Below are 23,059 nucleotides of genomic sequence, written 5' to 3'. Positions count from 1 at the left end.
ATTGTTGTGATGGTCCATGAAACAATATTCTTTAAAAAATCCACGTTTATTGTTGTGATGGTCCATGGAAAAATATTCTTTAAAAAATCCACGTTTATTGTTGTGATGGTCTATGAAAAAATATTCTTTAAAAATCCAAGATTATTGTTGTGATGGTCCATGAAACAATATTCTTTAAAAAATCCACGTTTATTGTTGTGATGGTCCATGAAAAAATATTCTTTAAAAAATCCACGTTTATTATTGTGATGGTCCATGGAAAAATATTCTTTAAAAAATCCACTTTTATTGTTGTGATGGTCCATGGAAAAATATTCTTTAAAAAATCCACGTTTATTGTTGTGATGGTCCATGGAAAAATATTCTTTAAAAAATCCACGTTTATTGTTGTGATGGTCCATGAAAAAATATTCTTTAAAAATCCAAGATTATTGTTGTGATGGTCCATGAAACAATATTCTTTAAAAAATCCACGTTTATTGTTGTGATGGTCCATGAAAAAATATTCTTTAAAAAATCCACGTTTATTGTTGTGATGGTCCATGAAAAAATATTCTTTAAAAATCCAAGATTATTGTTGTGATGGTCCATGAAACAATATTCTTTAAAAAATCCACGTTTATTGTTGTGATGGTCCATGGAAAAATATTCTTTAAAAAATCCACGTTTATTGTTGTGATGGTCCATGAAAAAATATTCTTTAAAAATCCAAGATTATTGTTGTGATGGTCCATGAAACAATATTCTTTAAAAAATCCACGTTTATTGTTGTGATGGTCCATGAAAAAATATTCTTTAAAAAATCCACGTTTATTATTGTGATGGTCCATGGAAAAATATTCTTTAAAAAATCCACTTTTATTGTTGTGATGGTCCATGGAAAAATATTCTTTAAAAAATCCACGTTTATTGTTGTGATGGTCCATGGAAAAATATTCTTTAAAAAATCCACGTTTATTGTTGTGATGGTCCATGAAAAAATATTCTTTAAAAATCCAAGATTATTGTTGTGATGGTCCATGAAACAATATTCTTTAAAAAATCCACGTTTATTGTTGTGATGGTCCATGGAAAAATATTCTTTAAAAAATCCACTTTTATTGTTGTGATGGTCCATGGAAAAATATTCTTTAAAAAATCCACGTTTATTGTTGTGATGGTCCATGGAAAAATATTCTTTAAACAATCCACGTTTATTGTTGTGGTGGTCCATGAAAAAATATTCCTTAAACAATCCACGTTTATTGTTGTGATGGTCCATGAAAAAATATTCTTTAAAAATCCACGTTTATTGTTGTGATGGTCCATGAAAAAATATTCTTTAAAAAATCCACGTTTATTGCTGTGATGGTCCATGAAAAAATATTCTTTAAAAAATCCACGTTTATTGTTGTGATGGTCCATGAAAAAATATTCTTTAAAAAATCCACGTTTATTGTTGTGATGGTCCATGAAAAAATATTCTTTAAAAAATCCACGTTTATTGTTGTGATGGTCCATGAAAAAATATTCTTTAAAAAATCCACGTTTATTGTTGTGATGGTCCATGAAAAAAATATTCTTTAAAAAATCCACGTTTATTGTTGTGATGGTCCATGAAAAAATATTCTTTAAAAAATCCACGTTTATTGTTGTGATGGTCCATGAAAAAATATTCTTTAAAAAATCCACGTTTATTGTTGTGATGGTCCATGAAAAAATATTCTTTAAAAATCCACGTTTATTGTTGTGATGGTCCATGAAAAAATATTCTTTAAAAAATCCACGTTTATTGTTGTGATGGTCCATGAAAAAATATTCTTTAAAAAATCCACGTTTATTGTTGTGATGGTCCATGAAAAAATATTCTTTAAAAAATCCACGTTTATTGTTGTGATGGTCCATGAAAAAATATTCTTTAAAAAATCCACGTTTATTGTTGTGATGGTCCATGAAAAAATATTCTTTAAAAAATCCACGTTTATTGTTGTGATGGTCCATGAAAAAATATTCTTTAAAAAATCCACGTTTATTGTTGTGATGGTCCATGAAAAAATATTCTTTAAAAAATCCACGTTTATTGTTGTGATGGTCCATGAAAAAATATTCTCTAAAAAATCCACGTTTATTGTTGTGATGGTCCATGAAAAAATATTCTTTAAAAAATCCACGTTTATTGTTGTGATGGTCCATGAAAAAATATTCTTTAAAAAATCCACTTTTATTGTTGTGATGGTCCATGAAAAAATATTCTTTAAAAAATCCACGTTTATTGTTGTGATGGTCCATGAAAAAATATTCTTTAAAAAATCCACGTTTATTGTTGTGATGGTCCATGAAAAAATATTCTTTAAAAAATCCACGTTTATTGTTGTGATGGTCCATGAAAAAATATTCTTTAAAAAATCCACGTTTATTGTTGTGATGGTCCATGAAAAAATATTCTTTAAAAAATCAACGTTTATTGTTGTGACGGTCCATGAAAAAATATTCTTTAAAAAATCCACGTTTATTGTTGTGATGGTCCATGAAAAAATATTCTTTAAAAAATCCACGTTTATTGTTGTGATGGTCCATGAAAAAATATTCTTTAAAAAATCCACGTTTATTGTTGTGATGGTCCATGAAAAAATATTCTTTAAAAAATCCACGTTTATTGTTGTGATGGTCCATGAAAAAATATTCTTTAAAAAATCCACGTTTATTGTTGTGATGGTCCATGAAAAAATATTCTTTAAAAAATCCACGTTTATTGTTGTGATGGTCCATGAAAAAATATTCTTTAAAAAATCCACGTTTATTGTTGTGATGGTCCATGAAAAAATATTCTTTAAAAAATCCACGTTTATTGTTGTGATGGTCCATGAAAAAATATTCTTTAAAAAATCCACGTTTATTGTTGTGATGGTCCATGAAAAAATATTCTTTAAAAAATCCACGTTTATTGTTGTGATGGTCCATGAAAAAATATTCTTTAAAAAATCCACGTTTATTGTTGTGATGGAACATGAAAAAATATTCTTTGAAAAATCCAAGTTTGTTTGTCTCGTGGTCTATGAAAAAATATTGTATTCAAAATACAGGTTTGTTGGACTGATGATCGATGAAAAATACTTTTTAAAAATCCACGTTTATTTGGTTTCATGGTCCAAATATTTTTTTTAAATCCACTTTTATTAGCCTAATGGTTGGTATTCAAAAAAATGAGCAAATTTTCAATAAGAATATTATTGGTAAATATTTAAGAGTTTTCAATTGCCGTTACCACTATTCCAGCAATTTTGTCTGTTCGCTTGTATCCTTTAATAAATGTCCTTTTAAAAACTAATAAATACATTTTAAAAACCTCAAAGTGGTAAAAAAATCTGAATATTATAGAAATAAATTCCACCACACACATACATCTAACTCAAATGCTATGTTACTCTCTTCCCTCTCTTTCTGACATTATTAACTTTAATTCTTTTTTCTCAAAACAATGTCAAAACCAAAGTTGAGAAAAAAACCAGCACTGGCAACTAAAAAACCAACCAACAAACTAATCGTTTTTGTGTGGATTTTATGCGGCTTTCTGAGGTTCGATTTGTGGTGTCTGACAGTGGTATTTGATATGGCATTTTTGTCCAGATTTAACTGCAGCTGCAGATTTTTTTGTTTTTGTTGCGTTGCTTCACTTTATATTAAAAACCGAATCTATACTAAATTACACATGCACTTAGCCAGAGCATTAAAATCAATTTGTTAATAATAATAATATTAAAATAAAAATGAAAAATTTAACAAAAACAGTTTTTTAGCGAGAAAAAAGCTGAAACATTAAAGTAATGCTAGGAGTGCCAATGAAAGTCATCCATGCAATTAAATGTTATGAGATTTATTTGGTTGATGTTGGTGTTTTTTTAGTTAGAGCTAATATCAGGTATATTTTTTTGCACATTAGTTAATGTTGTTAATTATAAAATTTAAGAGAATGTTTTTTTGTTATATATAAATATATTGATTTTTAGTTTTTATTGTTGTTGTTTTGCTACTTACTTTGACAATTGCCTATTGGTGGCATACGAAAACCAGACAGTGGATCCGTTGAAAAATGAAACGGTCTTTGGCCAAAGGCAAAATGGAACTGTTGCTGTTGTCCTAAAATAGATAACACTGTGTTTTGAATGCTTTTTTTATTTGCTGTCCTTAATTAAATTGCAATGAGTATGTACAGGTGTGTGCTGTGCATGTGTGAGTGTTGATGTATTTTCGGGGCATAATTTCATATTTTTGCTGAGAATGTGGAAGTATCTAACAGAAGGGCATGTGTTACTTAATACCTGCACTACAGTATAAATATATGAGAAGGAAAATAAAATCACTATGTAAAATTTTCTATGAACTTACTTTGATTTCAAATGAATTTTTGGGAAGGAATTTGACCTCTACACACGAAGAAGAGATATTGTTGGAACAATCCTATTCTAAGGACAAAAAGGTACACATTGTCAGCATACCGTCTTGTACACTGAAAGCTTTCCAAGGTTTTTCTTTACAAATCATCTATTTTAGTTCGAAGATTTGACGAAGTTCCTTTCTTTGAGAGATAGGAGATAAATTTTTGTCTGCCTTATGAACTATCTTATTGTCCTTAACAATAACTTATTGTCCTCTTGCCAAGCATGAATAAGAAAGGCGGAGTGGCTAAGGCGATGAATAATCGAAAGATATTGACGACGACGCAAACACTTTATATACCATGATCTGCGAATCTGCAAAAGGAATGTCCGAAATCTCAATGCAGATGGCTCAATTCGCGCATTATCGGATATATTAAAAAATAACAATTAACAAAGTATCAGTCGGCTTTGCCGACAGAGGCATACCCTCAGCCTATGTGAATTGAAACTTTCATCTACGGACAGATCGAATATATTTAGGGTCTTTTCAGAATATTGTTGCCCATTTTGGACATTTCAACTTGCCGACAAAAATGTGGATTAGGATTAAAGTTCAAAAGTGTTGCAGAGTAGGTACTTGAAGGAATGGACCGACATAGTCCTTTAAGAAGTGGATCTTATTTTGGGAGTCCTATCTTTTCGATAGATATCGCGCACACTAGTCATTTCAATGGGTCATCGTATAACTTTTGGACCAATATGCCAGGAAGCATGGACTTGTGCAGGGAACCACAACGAAAAGCATAGGTATACATTTACAAAGGATCTTCAAACAGACCCTAAACTGCACTTAGACACATGTGTGGACATTTTTTGGGGGAGGTACCCTAAAGGGAAGACCGATATGAGTCATTTTAGAAGTAAAACTAAATTTGGACAAAATATAAGGAGATCCAAAGTTTGGACCAAAGTGGTTGCCCCGTTCAAGAGATAACGTACATACCATTTTGTTGACATTTTTAAATGGGGGAAGGGGAGAAGTACCGGAAGTTGTGGTGCGGTATTGCCCATCTTTGAACTGAATCTTATTTTGGATAAATTATGACGAAGGCCAAATTTTGGACAAAATCGGTTGATCAGTTTTATAGTTATCGTGCTCTTCAGCCACTACAAATGGTGCCATAGGGGTTTTTCACGAAAGGGCTATTTTTCGAGAAGTATGGACTTTCTCATGAAAAAATTCTACCGTCGTAACTGAGCTGCTAATGCAAGTTGCTTCAACAAAAATCTAAGTGATCCGATAGCAGGTATTAAAGTGAACTTATCCGAAATTTTGTGTGGGAGGTATCCTAAGGAGTGGATTAGTATAGTCTATATACTGAACTTGAACTATGTCTGGTAGAAATCTTACGATGTGCAAAGTATGGACCAAATCGATTGCTCCCTTCAAGAGTTATCGTGCGCACAAATTTTCCGAACATTTTTGAACTTTTGTGAGGAAGTGGACCGATATGATTTACCTTTGAACTTAAACTAAATTTGAACAAAATATTACGAAGGCCAAATTTTGGACCGATTTGGCATATCCGTTCTAGATTTATCTTGCGCTCCAACCACTACACACGGTGTCATAGGTTTTTTTTTTGCATCTTTCAGGCTATTTTCTCAGAAAGTATGGACCTGCCACTGATGAAACTTATACCGTCGTATGGGGGACAGTGAATACAAGTTGTTACAACAAAAACCAAATCGATTCGAGAGAAGGTCCTAAACTGAACTTTTCCGAAGTTTTGTGTGGGAGGTACCCGAAGGAGTGGACCGATTGAGTCCATATTGGAACCTCATCTAAGTCTTGTAGAAATTTCACGATGTACAAAGTATGGGAGGTACCGGAAGAAGTAAACCGACATATTCCATCTTCGAACATAAACTAAGTTTCGGCATAATAATACGAAAGCCAAATTTTGGACCGAATCGGTTGATCGGTTAGAGAGTTATCGTGCGCTCCAGCCAGCCAGCCAGACAGACGGACGGACATGGCTAAATCAACTCCAAATTGTCTGAAACACATTTCGTCCAAACATACTTGGGGTCTAAAACCATTATTTCGATCAGAGCTCCCATTCACTCGCGAGTGAAAATTTGGGGTGAGGTGGTAATTTTTTTGGGTGCAATATTTTTGGTGGTTGTGGGGCAAATTTATTTTGGTGTGGGATAAGTTTTTGTTTGGTGTTGGCGAGGGGGCAAGTTTCCCCCCTCAACTTGCTCGAATTCGAGAAGAGTTTCACTCGCGAGTGGCACATTTCGATGAGTCACATTTTGCCCGAATGAAAGTGTATATTCCCTCGTTAGCATAAATGCTGATATATCACTCTTCAGATTTACTACTTGTTTATCAACTGTGTTTTGTCTCTACTCAAAAATAGAGATTTTGAGTTACTACTCTTTTGTTGAACAGCTGCAACAATTGCTGCAGTGAACAATTTTGTCACTAAAATCGCCTTGAATAATGTCATTGGCAGGAGATCGGTCTTGTGTTTTTCAGAGCACTTGTAACATATAACTTCAGTCTGCTAGTTCTTGTCTTCGGTGGAGCTAAGAGTGATGTTGAATAATTGTTATCCTAATTGTAGAAAGTATCTCATACACAGGGGTGAAGCTTCAGATCATTTAGGTGTTGCTGTGACGCCTTACTCAATCCATCTTTTTTCTTATATGGTAGTAATATCGGCCTAGTAGTTAGTGCATCTGCCGGAGTGTGAACTTTACCTTCTTAATAAGAGTCCGAATATTCCGTTTGCAGATTCACAGATGATTGTCATTAAAGCGCTTAGAAAGAAATCTTGATCTTTTTCTTTGTTTTTCATAGTATGATGTCGCTCATTTACTCAAAAGCTGGCATAACTCAAAAAATGCGTTTTCAGAGTTACCTCTTTACAAAAGATAGTCCAAGTCTGGGAAGCTCTTTCCAAAAGATAGTCTAAGTAGTAGTATTTTTATAAGTAAAATTTCAGTCGGCAACTTAAAACGCGTTTTTTTTTAAACTTGATTTTTTGAGATGTGTCACGCTTTGAGTAAATGAGCGATATTTTTTCATACGGGGGGATTACTGACCCGAAGTTTTTATCGTTTTTTGTGTGTGAACGTACGGCACATTTTAGTTCACCTAGGTTAAGAGGTTTTAATTGTAGTTCCCCAAGTAATACCATAAGGAGGTCAGTGTCCATTTAAGATGAAAGAGGGAACAAACAAGTCCTAGGTCATGTTTGGTCTGGACAATTCCCTGTTTTCTTTCATGATCTTAGTCACCAATATTTTTGCAACCATTTTAAACATTTTAGTCTAGTCAGGGAATCGAACTCATGGATGTAGCGTTGAAGGTGGGCATGATTACCATTACCCCACGGTGTCACAGCAGACACAATCGTTATGTTTAGCAATATATGATACCCTACACTACGGCGGGTGGATGACCATTAGGACCACTCAACACTCTTTGGAACCTACCCCCCAAAATTTTTCCCTTTTTATACCCACAGCATTTATGCTAACGAGGGTATATACACTTTCATACGGGCAAAATGTGCCTCATCGAAATAATGGTTTTAGACCCCAAGTAAGTTTGGACGAAATCCATTTCAGACAATTTGGAGTTGATTTAGCCATGTCCGTCCGTCTGTCTGGCTGGCTGGAGCGCACGATAACTTTCGAAAGAATCAACCGATTCAGTGCAAAATGTGACTTTCGTGATATTTTGACCAAACTTAGTTTAAGTTCCAATATTGGTTATGTCGGTCCACTCCCTCCGCTACCTCCCCCACAAAAGTTCGGAAAATTTGTGTTAGGAAAATTTGTGCGCACGATAACTCTTGAAGGAAGTAACCGATTTCGTCCATATTTTGTTCCTCTTGAAATTTGTCAGACATAGATGAGGTTCCAATATGGACTCAATCGGTCCACACCTTCAGGTACTCCCACACAACGTTCCGAAAATGATCAGTTTAGGACCTGCTCTCAAATCGCTTTGATTTTTGTTGTAACAACTTTTAATCACTGTCCGCTATACGAAGGTAAAATTTTCATCAGGGGTAAGTGCATACTTCCCGAGAAAATAGCCTGAAAAGTGCAAAATATCATATGTAGTGGTTGGATAGCACGATAACTCTCGAACTGATCAACCGATTTGTTCCAAAATTTGTCCTTCGTCATATTTTGGACAAGTCCCTGCTTCCTGGCATACTGGTTCAAAAGTTATTCAATGGCCCACTGAAATGACTATCAGGCGCGATATCTATCAAAAATATATGAATACCAAAATATAATCCACTTCCATAATGGACCAAGTCGGTCCATTCCTTTAAGTACCTCCTCCGCAACACTTTTGAACTTTAATCCTAATTGACATTTTTGTCGGCAAGTTCAAATGTCCAAAAAGGGCTACAATATTCTGAAAATACCCTAAATACATTCGATCTATCCGTAGATGAATGTTTACATTCATATATGCTGAGGGTATATCTCTGTCGGCAAAGTCGACTGATACTGTTTGTTATGCAAAAATCATATATGAAATTTTATGGCGTTCGTTTTGCGTGCCAACCGAGCAAACTTTAGCTTTAACCGAACTTTAAAAATTCATTGTTGTGGCTAAAGAACAATTTTTACAAACATGTTTGACGATTGGTTAACTATAACCAGTATCCCCTGGTCGATCTTTATTTCCATAATATGTAATTCTTTTCGGGCCAAAAGTGCATTTTCAAAAAAACCTCTATACAGGCCACAATTATTTTCCAATCGGTAAACACAATGAACTGGTAAATTTTTTTTCATCGATTGGACCATAATTGCGGCCTTAGAGAATTTTCGAGAAAATACAACTTTGGCCCCATACAAATTACTATAAACACAAAAATCGCACGGTTGGTTTTTTTTTGAATAAATGGAAAAAAATTACTGGATCCTAGAAAAAGATTTTTTAGGTCGCCCTAATGACCACTTACTGTACATAACCTATTCGATAAACGTAATATTCCACTGCTCATTGCCACATTTATCCATGTGCAATTCAGTCCTTCAGCAAAAGATCTTCGGAACTACCTACCGTCTTCGGCTCTGAATTCTCTATTAGGTCAGCTTAACCCTCCCAGTCCATTTGTCGAATATATTCGACATTTAGCAATGTTTTTACATGGGCAGAAGTTATTCTTGACACTGACATCAGATTCCTAATATGTATATTGGTATTTGGTGCGTATGCTTATTGTCATTAGTTATACGCTCCAGAGACCACGTCATTTTCACGGCCGTCAGAAGTGCTTGTTAATGACCGATTCTTATAAAAGTTTATTTTGAAATTTACTTATTTGGTTCCTTATGATAGAGACAAAGTGGCACATGTTCCTAAAATTGTGTATTTGGTGTTTCGTTTAGTGATGCAAGTAATAGAATATTTATTGGAAATTCCCAGCATACATTTATAATTGATTTTTCTAATCAATAGTTCATTGGTTGTAATTTCAGTGAGTTTTTTTTTCAAAGAATTTGAGCTTAATTTTGTAAGGGTTACATATGCAAGAACTTTGATCTCATCGTACTAATCCAAATTTATATATTATCGCTTATCATATAGTTATAAAGCATGTAAGCCTTTTATTTAAAACTTAAAACACTCTCATTTCCATCTCAAAAAGGTGCTTAGAACTCCATCCTGTCCCACTTTTTCATAGAAAACTTTAGAAATTAAAATAATAAAAAGCAAAAAATAAAAAACCCGAACAACAATAACGACAAAACTTAAACGAGATAAATCATTTTGTGGAAAGTCAAAGTAAAATGAATAAAAACAATAGAAATGCAGGCAAAGGACAATGATGCGCACTAGCAACAGTAGCCGTCGAGCAGCAGAAGTACTGGTAATATGGAATGATCCTTGTGAAAGCCAAACATTTAAGCAGACCTTTCATTAAACAAGAATAAAGCTCTTTTTTATGGTAAAGGAAACAGTAAATAGTTCGCATAGAAGGCAAATACCATCTACTAAATTTACGTATGTATGTATTTTAAACACATACATTAAACATTGTATTCACAAGACAAGCGCTTAACATATGCAAAATGTAATATATTTGCATCTTTATAAATATTTCAAACTACAAAATGGACATTTTGTCCTGTTCAACTTGCTTGCTACTGGTAGCTATTGTGTATCTGTATATCTGCCTTTACTTTGTTAACTGTCGTTTTCGAGTCCAAACATGTCCCGGCCACATTACCATTCTTTCGTCGTTTCGTCCTTTTGTACATAGTTGTGGGAAAAGTAAAACTGTGCTTTGTTGTTGTTGCTCTTGTTGCATTCATTTTTGCCCGTAATGTTATTTAGCATTAATGAATATTCTTCTTTTGAAAGATGAATTGTTTTCTATGTGAATATAACCATTGACAATGTGAATGTGTGTTGTGTTCTAAGTCATGTAAGGTAGTGGTAGTTGGAAGCATCAAACAGCTATGTAGACAAACAAAAGCAGGGAATAAAGTTTTGTTTGTCTTCCAGAGCCATAAACTATCTTTAGATTTAAAATTACAACAATAGAGTGGAGGAAGATGAGGTCTTCTTTTTCATTTAATTGTATGATCTAAGATAAACGTCATAGGTACAGTGTGTTTAATTTTTATATGACTAGATTTTAAGAGCTTTTGGAGGCACCAAAAGATTTTTTCAATTCTACAATTGTTTCAGTAAAGATTCTATTTCTATTCGCTAAAATTTACAGAGTGGACTCACAGTTGAAAATATGAAAAAATATACCTTCTTTTTAGTTACATGTCAATATTGCACAAAAATTATTAACCACTGTGCCATCTATATTAAAATATGTATTTGTATTTTATCCATTGCAAAATCTAATGAATTGTGTATTTTATTTAAATGTTCTTCTATTCGGTACAAAAATTAAATCTTGTTCTCTGTCTTTACGTTTTAAGGATTTATGAGATTTTACCCCTTCTGGCATCAAAGTAAATAAATAAAAATCCATACACATTTATTAACAATGTCTATTCCAAATGAAAAGATTTTTATGTGGAGATAAAGTGATTATGGTGAGAGTGTGTGGATGTGTACAATGAATGAAATATGGTGTTATATTTAGTTGAGGAAATACTTACTGGTTTTGGAACGGGGTTCTCGTGGTCCATCGACAGTTACTTTAATGGCCTTATTGTATGTGGCAATGTGTGGCGGATTTGTTGAAACAGTTATAGTTAGAGTGAAACTTTTCCCTGGAAGAGAAGTAAAAAGCAGGTTTGAAATAAGGATTTGAAAAATGGATTAAAAAAGTTATTGAAAAATCCATTTCCAATGAAACAAGAGTTTTTAAAATATCAAATTTTCTAGATAGCTTGGTAAAACATTTTTAAAAACTACAGGGTTACCGTAACACCGTCCGACAATTTTCAAAAAATTGCGTTTCACATGAGCCTTATTATATACGACTGAAACTATAGGAAAAATGGAGTAAAATGGCACTTAATATTTTTCGTTTTCTCATCCTGTTGACCTTTTAAAGGATATTCAAACAAGGACATAAAAATATCCTTGAATATCCTTTTTGAAAAAAAATTGCAGGATGTTTTCAACTGTTTTTTTACGATTTAATTTTTAAGGACATTTTTGATGTCCTTGTTATCCTTGAATGCAAAAAATGTAAATTATTATATAAATTCAATATTTTTCTCTTTAATATGAAACCAACAATAGCATCGTGCGATGAGTACAAGTATTTAAAATATTTGTTTGAAAAAATTGTCCTTTGGAATTTTTCCTGTAAACGGACAACAAGATGAGAAAACGAAAAATATAAAGTGTCATTTTACTCCATTTTCCTATAGTTTCAGACGTATATAGTCTGGTTCATGTGTAGTTTTGGTTGTCGGGCGGTGTAATATATTTATTCAAAATTGTATATCTATATATACATATATAAAATTCCCCTGTCACGGTGTTCGGCTTTGAACTCCTCCGAAACGGCTGGACCGAATTTGATGAAATTTTGTATGTGGAGTTTGTAGGTCTGAGAATAGGTTTTTAACTACTTTTTAGTGGTCAGTGGAGTGACCAGGGAACCTCCCCCACAAAATTTTTTAAGAAATCGTGAAATTAAAGTTATTTTTGAACGTTTTGTTTAAAAAACGTTTGCAATAATATGATTTTTACTGTCTTGATCTTGAATGGTCTTCTCGGAAATGGAATATCCCAATTTTTCAAAAATGTATAATTATAGATAATATCCTTAATTTTAGTAAGTGACTACAAAAACGCTTTTAACCCGGGCTCCAATAGGTGGGAAAGCGCGATCAATCCCAGATTTTAGAATACAGTAGAACACCGATAATGTGCATTGGTCACTAAAACGACGGGCCAACAATGCGGTTCGAAAATCTAGAGGGATCAATATTTAAATAGATTACAAAGGCTTACACGGAAAGCCAAAACGAGGGGCCAGCAACGCGGAACCGGGTCAGCTAGTATTATATAATAATTTAATTAATTAATTAAATTTTCCGAGATATTTTTGATGAATTAAAAACATATTTTGAAATATGAGTGATATAACGCAGCACCAATTAGAAATATTTTTTAAAAATAGTATTTTTTTTTTAAATTTTTTAAAAATAATTTGAAAAATTTTCTACAAAAATCCACGTTATAAAATAAATAAAAATATTCATTAAAATATTTAGTAAATATTATATTCTTTAAACTTAAATATTTTTTTAGAGTCCATTAAAACTATTTAAAAAAATCGAAGGATTTGTTTAAATAATCAAAAACAAAGAGAATAAAAAATACGAAAAACGAAATCATTTAAAAGTAATAAAAAATAAAAAAAATCAAGAAAATATTCTTCAAAAAATAAAAAAAATTAAAAACATGTAAAATATTCTTAATTATTATTTCTTAAAAAATCAAAAAAAAATATACTCTAAAAAAACTAAAAAAAATATTTTTGTTTTTAAATGCACTGTGCAACATTTTTTGAAAGTACAGACCTAAACGTCAAAAATTCTAGTTGGGTTGGGTGTCACATTCAGCTTGGATTTTATGGCCCCATCTAAACATGGTTAAATGTTGACTTTTTAAAGCAATATAAGAAAACATATTTGTATGCCAAAAAAACATTTTCAAGTAAATTTATTACATACACATTTACATTTTTTATATTATTTAAATTGAAAAAAATCCAGGACATTTTTAACAAAAGAATTCCATCAAAATAATCATAAACGATCTTGTAATTTTTTTTTCGAAAACTATTTTTTTATCCAATACTAAGAAGTATTTTAAAAAAAATTCAAAACCTCAGACAAAATATTTTAAATAAATAAAACGAAAGTTCCTTATAAATACATAAAAAAAAAAATAAAATTGCAAAAATTCCTAAAAAATCCAAGGAAAAAAATAATAAATATTCTTTAACAAATAAAAGAACAACTATTTTTTAAAGAAATAAATGTCTCTAAAAATTAAAAAGTATATATTCATTAAAGCAACCCAGAAGAAATATAATACAATGAGAAAACGACAGAAAAATTCCTTTTATTTTTTTTAACTGAAGAAAAAATATTCTTTCATAAGTCCCAAGAAAATATTCTTTAAAATCTAAAAAAAAAAACAAGAAAAAAATATGTCTTAAAAAGTTCTTCAAAATGTATCTATATATATAAAAGAGCTTAGTGATGACTGAGTGAGTGAGTGAGTGACATGTATATCATCGCCCAGACGAAACCGCTGAAGCTAGAAAGCTGAAATTTTGACTGTGGGTTGCTGTCGGTGTGTAGGGGTGAGATAAGGCTGGGTTTTGGGAAATTCGACATATAAGGGTACGAAAAGTACTAAAAGGTACTAAATATGGTACCCTTTGTATTAGGCAAACGGGAAGAGCTAGAATTCTGAAATTTGGAATGAGGGTAACTGATGGAGAGTTAGAAAGATGTACCAATGGGTTTTGGGAAATTCGACCTCCAAGTGTACGAAAAGTACTAAATTTAGTACCAATTGTATATTTTGAACGGATTTAGCTAGAAACTTGGAATTAGGTATGGAAATGAAGGTTGGGAAGTGGTGTTTATAAAAAGAAATGGTTTGTGAAATTCGTATTCATGTGTACGAAAAGTACTAAATGGTACTAAATTTAGTACAATTTGGATTTGGGTGAAAGGATGGAGCTGGAAATCTGAAACTTGGAATTAGGATTACTGACGGAGTATAGGATTGAGAAATAGGGGTAGTTTTGGAAATTCGTACTTATGTGTACGAAAAGTACTAAATTTAGTACAACTTGGATTTGGATGAACGGATAGAGCTAGAAACCTGAAATTTGGAATTAAGATTACTGGCGGAGTATAGGATTGCGATATGAGGTAGTTTTCGAAATGTGTACTTATGTGTACGACAAGTTCTAAATGGTACTAAATTTTGTACAACTTGGATTTGGGTGAACGGATAGAGCTGGAAACTTGAAATTTCGAATTAAGATAACTGTTGAAGTGTACGATTGATATATGGGGTAGTTTTAGTACTTTTGTTTACGAAAAGTACTAAATGGTACTAAATTTGGTACAATTTGGATTTGGTTGAACGAATAGAGCTTGAACCCAGCAATTTCGTACTTATTTCGTACAAAATATGGTATCCATGGTATTAGGCAAACGGGAAGAGCTAAAATTCTGAAATTTGGAACGAAGGTCACTGATGGAGAGTTATATAGAGAATTTGGAAATACCACCTATAAGTGTACAAAAAGTACTGAAAGTTACTAAATTTGGTACCAATTGTATATTTTGAGCGGATATACAATCTTCAAATTTGGTATGGCAATCAAGGTTGGGAAGTGGTGTTGATATAAGGAAATGATTTTGGAAGTTCGTACTTACATATGTGTACGAGAAGTAATAAATGGTACTAAATTTGGTACAATCTGTATTTGGGTGAACGGATAGAGCTGAAAACCTGAAATTTGAAATTTAGATTACAGTCGAAGTGAAATATGGGGGTAGTTTTGGAAATTCATACTTATGTGTACGAAAAGTACTTAATGGTACTAAATTTGGTAAAATTTAGATTTGGATAGACCTGGAAAACTGAAATTTGGAATTAAGATTACTGATGGAGTGAAGGACTGAGGTAGTTTTGGAAATTCGTACTTATGGGTACGAAAAGTACTAATCCTGAAATTTGGAATTAAAATTACTTTTGGAGTGTAGTTCTGGAAATTCGTACTTATGGGTACGGAAATTACTAAATGGTACTAAATTTGGTAAAATTTGGATTTGGATAGGCCTGGAAACCTAAAATTTGGAATTAAGATTACTGATGAATTGAAGGACTGAGGTAGTTTTGGAAATTCATGCTTATGGGTACGGAAAGTACTACATGGTACAAAATTTGGTACAATTTAGATTTGGGTGAACGAATAGAGAGAATCCTGAAATTTGGAATTAAGATTACTGTAGGACTGTAGGATTGAGTTAGTTTTGGAAATTGTTACTTATGGGTACGGAAAGTACTAAATGGTACTAAATTTGGTTCAATTTAAATTTACGTGGACCGATAGAGCTGGAATACTGAAGTTTGGAATTAAGATTACTTATGGAGTGTAGGATTGAGGTAGTTTCGGAAGTTCGTACTTATGGGTACGAAAAGTACTAAATGGTACTAAATTTGGTTCAATTTGGGTTAACGGAGAGAGCTGGAATCCTGAAATTTAGATTACTGCTGGAGTGTAGGACTGAGATAGTTTTGAAAGTTCGTACTTATGGTTACGAAAAGTACTAAATGGTACTAAATTTGGTACAATTTAGTTTTGGGTGGACGGATAGGGTGGAATCCTGAAATTTGGAATTACTGTTGGAGATAGTTATTGAAAATCGTATTTTCATACAAAAAGTATTAATGGTATTACCCCACACATCAGTAGGGTTGAGATATGGATGTGGTTGTGGATATACCTACAATAAGTGTACGAAAATTACAAAATGGCACAGAATTTGGTTCAAATTGTTATTGTGTAAATTAGTAGAGCTGAAATTGTGAAATTCTTTATTATGTATACGATTATGCGATTTTGATTTAGTTTTGGATAAAAGACAGTAGTTTTTTAACTTATACATATTATAAGTACTGAATTTGGTACCATTTTGGAGTTGCTTGAAGGGTTAAAGGTGGAATTTCCAATTGTTGTATGAGGTATGGTGTTGGTGTTTAGATAAGGATTTTTTGAAATGCATACAAATTCTGAAATTAGGCTGAGGGCTGGCTGACTTATTAAGAAATACGAAATGTACTAAATGCAATGCAAAACATTTGGTATTGGTCTAAGGAATAGAAGTGGAATTCTGGTATATTATTTATTTGTCAGGTTCATTGTTAGAAGTGGTAGTACAATAAATGTACTAGAAGTATTAAGTTATACTAAATATTGAAGCACTGGTATTGAGTGAATCGATAAATGAAATTTGTTGTGAGGATCACTGTTGAGATTAGATCAGAATGTTTATTAAAATCGACCTTTAAATGTATGAAAGGTTTCTACATGTAATACCATTGACATTGGGTGAACAAGTAGAGCTAAAACTGTAACATATGAGCTAAGGTTCTGGATTATAAAAATTTTACTGAATAATGTACTATTGTTTCTATATTAACATGAATTCGGTTTCTAAATAATGTAATAATTGTTCCATAGACACCCCGTTTCATATTAGCTCAATGATATGGGACCTACTTTTTATCGCCGAGTCCGAACGGCGTGCCTTACGACACCACTTGTAGAGAAGATTTACATGGCTGAAATACTTAGGAAATGTCATTATTGAGGGATATTTTGCCACCGTTGAAAATTTGATGTTGCCTGACCGGGGAATCGATCGGTTTTCCACATTTTGATATCACAAATTCCAAAATTCGGTTGGAAAATGTGGATAAAATTTTCAAAATATCCATACCGTTCTTATAAAACATGGACTATAATTTAAAATGTACGCCGCTGTTGAAGTGTAGAGGTCTTCTTTTTGAGATTCGAATAAAACGTGTACGAACAGTACTTGAAAGAAATTATATATCAATTCAAATAGGTATTAGTACATAAAAATGTTCAGTGTTCACCATATTAAATATTTTTTGAATATTATTCCTTTTCCGCATACGAAGTAGCGGGTATTTTGCTAGTCTTAAATAAGCAATAAAACAGTGCAGGGAAGAATTTAAGAAAAATTCAAGAAAATGTTACTTTAATTATTTAACTCAAGAAAAAAATATTCTTTCACATATCCCAAAAATAATTTTTAAAATAAAAAAATCAAAAAAAAAAAAAATTCAAGAAAAAATATTTGTTAAAAATTAAACAAAATGTATTTTTAAACAAATATTTTTGTTTTTTTTTATTTTTTTTTTTTTAACCCAAATAATATTTTTTTAAAAAATCCAAGAAGAAAGATTCCAGAGATATCCAATAAAAAAATCATTAAAAAAAAGCATACAAAAAAAAACTATATTCCTCAAAACATCCACAATCCATCAAACATCCATTCTAAAAAATCAAACAGAAATATTAAATTTGTTAAAAATTCTAGAAAACAAAAACAACAATTAAGAACTAAAAAAAATTATAAGAAAAAATAGTTGTTAAAATTTCAAGAAAATGTATCTTTAAACAAGTAAAAAAGTGTCAGTCGGCTTTGCCGACAGATATATACCCTCAGCCAATGTGAAGTGAAACTTTCAACTACGGACAGATCGAATGTATTTAAGGTCTCTTCAGAATTTTGTGGCCCTTTTTGGACATTTGAACTTGCGACAAAAAAACTGGATTAGGAATTAACTGCACTAAGACACAAATGTTGAAATTGTGTGGGTGAGGTACCCTTAGGGAGGACCGATATGGGCCATTTTAGAAGTTAAACTAAATTTTGAAAAAAATATAAGGAGATCCAATGTTTGGACCTAATTGGTTGCCCCATTCAAGTGATGTCGTCATAGCATTTTAGTGGCATTTTTTTAAATATTGGGGAGAAGTACCGGAAGTTGTGGACCGGTATATTAGTTTGGATATAATATTACGAAGATCCAATATTGGACCAAATCGGTTGAACAGTACGAGAGTTATCGTGCTCTCGGACCGCCACATATGGTGACATAGGGATTTTTTGAACCTTTCGGGCTGTTTTCCTAAGAAATATGGACCGAAAAAACTTTTACCGTAGCAATGGAGGTAGCGAATGCAAATCGTTTCAACAAAAGTCAAAGTGATTCGAGAACAGGCCTTAATGTGAACTTATCCAAAATTTTGTGTGAGAGGTACCCGAACGAGTGGACAAATATAGTCCATATTCGAACCTAATCTATATCTGGTAGATGTATTAGGATGTGCAAAGTATGGATTACATCGGTCACTTCCTTCAAGATTCATCGTGCGCTCAATTTTTCCAAACATTTTTGAACTTTTGTGGGGAAGGTACCTGAAGCAGTGGACCGATATGGCTTATCTTCCAATTTAAACTATGTTTGGACAAAATATTACGAAGGCCAAATTTTGGACCGAATCGGCAGATCCGTTCTAGAGTTATCTTGCGCTCCATCGACTACACACTGTGTTATAGGGGCTTTTTGCATCTTTCGGGCTATTTTCTTAGGAAGTATGGCAATTAATACAAGTTGTTGCAACAAAAACCAAAGCGATTCGAGAGCAGGTCCTAATCTGAACTTATCTGCAATTTTGTGTGGAGGTACCCGAAGGTGTGGACCAATTGAGTCCATTTTGGAACCTCATCTAAGTTTAGTAGAAAGTATGGACCAAAACGGTTAATCCCTTCAAGTGTTATCGTGCGCACAAATTTTCCGAACATTTTCGAACTTTTGTGGGGGAGGTATCGGAAGAAGTGGACCGATATAACCCATCGAACTTAAACTAAGTTTGGACAAAATATTACGAAAGCCAAATTTTGGACATAATTGATTGATCCGTTCGAGAGTTATCGTGTGCTCCAGCCAGACAGACAGACGGACGGACATGGCTAAATCAACTTCAAATTGTCTGAAACACATTTCGTCCGAACATACTTGGTGTCTAAAACCATTATTTCGATGAGGCACATTTTGCCCGTATGAAAGTGTATATACCCTCGTTAGCATAAATCCTGATGGTATAAAAATAAACAACCCAAGATAAAATATTTTAAATAAATAAAACGAAAGTTCCTTAAAAAATAAATTAAATATTTTTAAATTGCATAAATTCTTAAACAATCTATGGAAACTAAAAAAACTCCGAAAAAATACAATAAACTATTCTTCAAAAATAAAAAAAATTATTTAAGAAACACAGGAACAAATATTTTTTAAATGAAAAATATTCTTTCATATACCCTAAAATATTTTTTAAAATCAAAAAAAAAAAAAAAGAAAAAATATTTGTTAAAAAAAATTCAACAAAAAGTATCTTAAAAAACTAAACAAAAAAACTAAAAAAATTGCAGGAAAACTATTTGTTAAAAATTCAACAAAATGTACCTATACAAATATTTTTTTAGTATTTTTTATTTCAAATAATATTTTTTAATAAATAGAAGAAACAATATTCCAAAAATATCTAATGAAACTAATCATAAAAAAGAAAGCATACCCAAAAAATAAAAAAACTATATTCCTCAAAACATGCACAATCAGTCAAACATCAATTCTAAAAAATCAAACAAAAATATTCATTGATCTAAAAAATAGTCTGAAATACAAATCCAAGTATATTTAAAAAGTGTTTTTAAAAATTCAAAAAAGTCTTATTTAAAAAATCAATAAATATATTCTAAGATATGTAAAATATTTCCTAAAATAATACAAGGAAGAATTTGTTAAAAAATTCAAGAACAAGTATTTTGAACTTTTTTCACTCAAGAAAAAATATTCTTTCCTATATCCCAAAAATATTTTTTTAAATAAAAAAATAAAGAAAAAATATTTGTAAAAAAAAATCAAGAAAATGTGTTTTAACAATTCAACAAAATGTACATATACAAATATTTTTCAATATTTTTTAATTTCAAATAATATTTTTTAATAAATCGGAGAAAAAATATTCAAAAAATATTAAATAAAAATAATCATAAAAAAGAAATATTTAAAAAATGTTTTTAAAAATTCAAAAAAGTATTATTTAAAAAAAAATAAAAATAAATATTTTCTAAAATCCAATAAACAACGAAATAAAGAAATGAAAGAGAATACATTAGTTAAAAATTCTAGAAAACGAAACAAAAGTTAAAAACTAAATAAAAAATTATAAGGAAAAATATTTGTTATTATTTCAAGAAAATTTATTTTTATTTTTTTTTTAAATCCAAATAATGTTTTTAATAAATCCATGAAAAATTATTCCAAAAATATCCAATAAAAATAATCACAAAAAAGCATACACACGAAATCCAAAAGACTATATTCCTCAAAACATCCAAAAAATATTATTTAAAAATACTATTTAGAAATTCAAGAAAAGTATTTGAAAAAATCCTACAAAAATATCCTTTTATCTAAAAAAATAGTCTAAAATAAAAATCCGATTATATTAAAAAAATGTTTTTAAAAATTAACAAAAAATATTTTAAAAATTCAAAGAAAACAAAATTTCTTAGAAAATCCAAGAAATAATTTTATAGTTTACGAAAAATATTCTTTAAAATCTCAGAAAAACTTGTAAGAACAAAAATTTATTAAAAATTCCAGGAAATTTTTCTTTAAAAAATCCAAAAAAGGGTGTTTTTATGAATCTAAGAAAAATTGTCCCTAAAAATTCCAATCAAATAAAGAATATTTTTTATGCGCTTCATAAAATTGATATTTAGTGAAAAATCTTCTTTACAGATTTCAAGAGAAAATATATATTTTTTAAATCCAAAAAAATCGCATAATACATCAGGCAAAATGATTCTATAGAAATCCAAAAAATATTCTTTAAAAAAATTCAACAAAAAATAGTCTAAAAAATAAAAAATATTTATAAAAAGATAGAAAAATATTTGAAAAATAAATAAATTTTAAAATTTTTAGAGAATGTATCTTAAAACAACAACAATTAAAAACTAATTAAAAAATTGCAAAAAAAACTTTTTAAAATTTAAAAAAAATGTGTCTTTAAAAATATTTTTTTATTCCAAATAATATTTTATATAAATCCAAAAAATATACCAAAAATATCCAATAAATATAATCACAAAAGAAGAAAATATACACATATACTCAAAAAAATAAAAAAACTATAATCCTCAAAACATAAAAAAACATTATTTAAAAATTCCAGAAAAGTATTTAAGAAAATCCTTCAAAAATATTCTTTGTGCAAGTTTAAAATAAAAATCCAAGTTAATTAAAAAATGTTTTTAAAAATGAAAGAAATATAGTTTAAAAAATTCAAAGAAAATAAAATTCCTTAGAAAATCCAAGAAAAAAAAATTATATTGTACGAAAAATATTCTTTTAAATTTAAAAAAATAAGAACAAACATTTGTTAACAACTCTATTAATTTTTTCTTTAAAACATATCCAACCAAAAGAGTTTTTTTTTAACCTAAGAAAATGTTTCCTTAAAAATCCCAAACAAATAAAGAATAGTTTTTATACCCTTCATAAAATCGATATTTAATGAAAAATCTTCTTTAACAATTTCAAGAATAAAATATATATTGCATAATATTGCATAAAACATCAGAAAAAATGATTCGACAAAAATTCAATAAAAATCCAAAAAATAAAAAAAAATCAAAAAAAAAATATTTTAAAAATATATATATTAAAAAAAAAATATTAAGAAATCTTCCAAATATTAAAACAAAAATCCAAGAAAAATAAATTTTAAAATTAAATTTTTTTTTATGTTCCCTAATAACTCAATGTTTCAAAGAAAAAAATAATTTTTGCTGTAAAAAACCAAATTTAATAAATCGGTAGGAATTAGCAACAAATTTTGTTTGCTTGTTAACTCAGCAAAAAATTTTGTTAATACCGAAATTCTAAGCATTTTAATTTTACCGATTTTTGTCGGTAACTCGAAAAATGAGTTTCAGAATTCCACTACAGGAATATGTTACTCGAAAAATGCCCAACATAACTACAACGTGACTGATCAATACAAACTCCTTAGGTCGTGTTTGCTCGATTAATTAATTGAATTTTAAATTAATTAAAAACTTTCATAAATAAAGACATTCATCCCAATAAGAGGACAATAAATCTGATAATAAAAAGGCTTCAAAAATACTTCATATCTGCAAATTTGTAATAATGGTTGTATAAATAGAAATTATCAAAATCAGCTTTCGTCTTCTAGCCATTCACATCCGATATGACTGATGAGCTGAATTAAAACACCAGCGAAATGATCGTAGCATATTGGTTGGGTGCGTGCGACTTCGCTAGAATTCACTTTTTCAATAAAAACTCCTTAGGTCATGTTAACTCGACTTAAAATTCAATTAATTAAAAACTTTCATAAATAATGACCTTCGTCCCAATAAAGACAACAATAAAAAAGTTCGACTGAAGTCTTTCCTTCAATACCGGTAGGTGAGAAATTGAAAATATTATTTAGTAAATTGTAAAATGTAGTAAAATAAAGATTACCAATGATTCCCATAATCTTGAAAACCAAAAATTT

At 30.5% G+C, this 23,059-nt stretch overlaps 1 protein-coding gene across 2 annotated transcripts in view; it reads right to left on the bottom strand.

Moving 5' to 3' along the window:
• The window catches only part of RunxA (RUNX family transcription factor Runt related A), a 184,557-nt gene that overhangs the window by 27,978 nt on the left and 133,520 nt on the right, over positions 1–23,059 (bottom strand). For both annotated transcript variants that reach the window (XM_073973465.1, XM_073973464.1), the window contains exons 3-4: positions 11,526–11,639; positions 4,015–4,116 (exon numbers count right to left, since the gene is read on the bottom strand). In XM_073973465.1, the coding sequence (XP_073829566.1) occupies positions 4,015–4,116; positions 11,526–11,639 (216 nt within the window). The remainder of the gene's footprint in view (positions 1–4,014; positions 4,117–11,525; positions 11,640–23,059) is intronic.

This window comes from Musca autumnalis, unplaced genomic scaffold (assembly GCF_047663935.1).
Source record: "Musca autumnalis isolate F117 unplaced genomic scaffold, ASM4766393v1 scaffold_3, whole genome shotgun sequence".
In the NCBI taxonomy this organism is placed as follows: Eukaryota; Metazoa; Arthropoda; class Insecta; order Diptera; family Muscidae; genus Musca; species Musca autumnalis.
The sequence above is the reverse complement of the archived record's forward strand: the minus strand, read 5'-3'. Positions and strand labels throughout refer to the sequence as shown.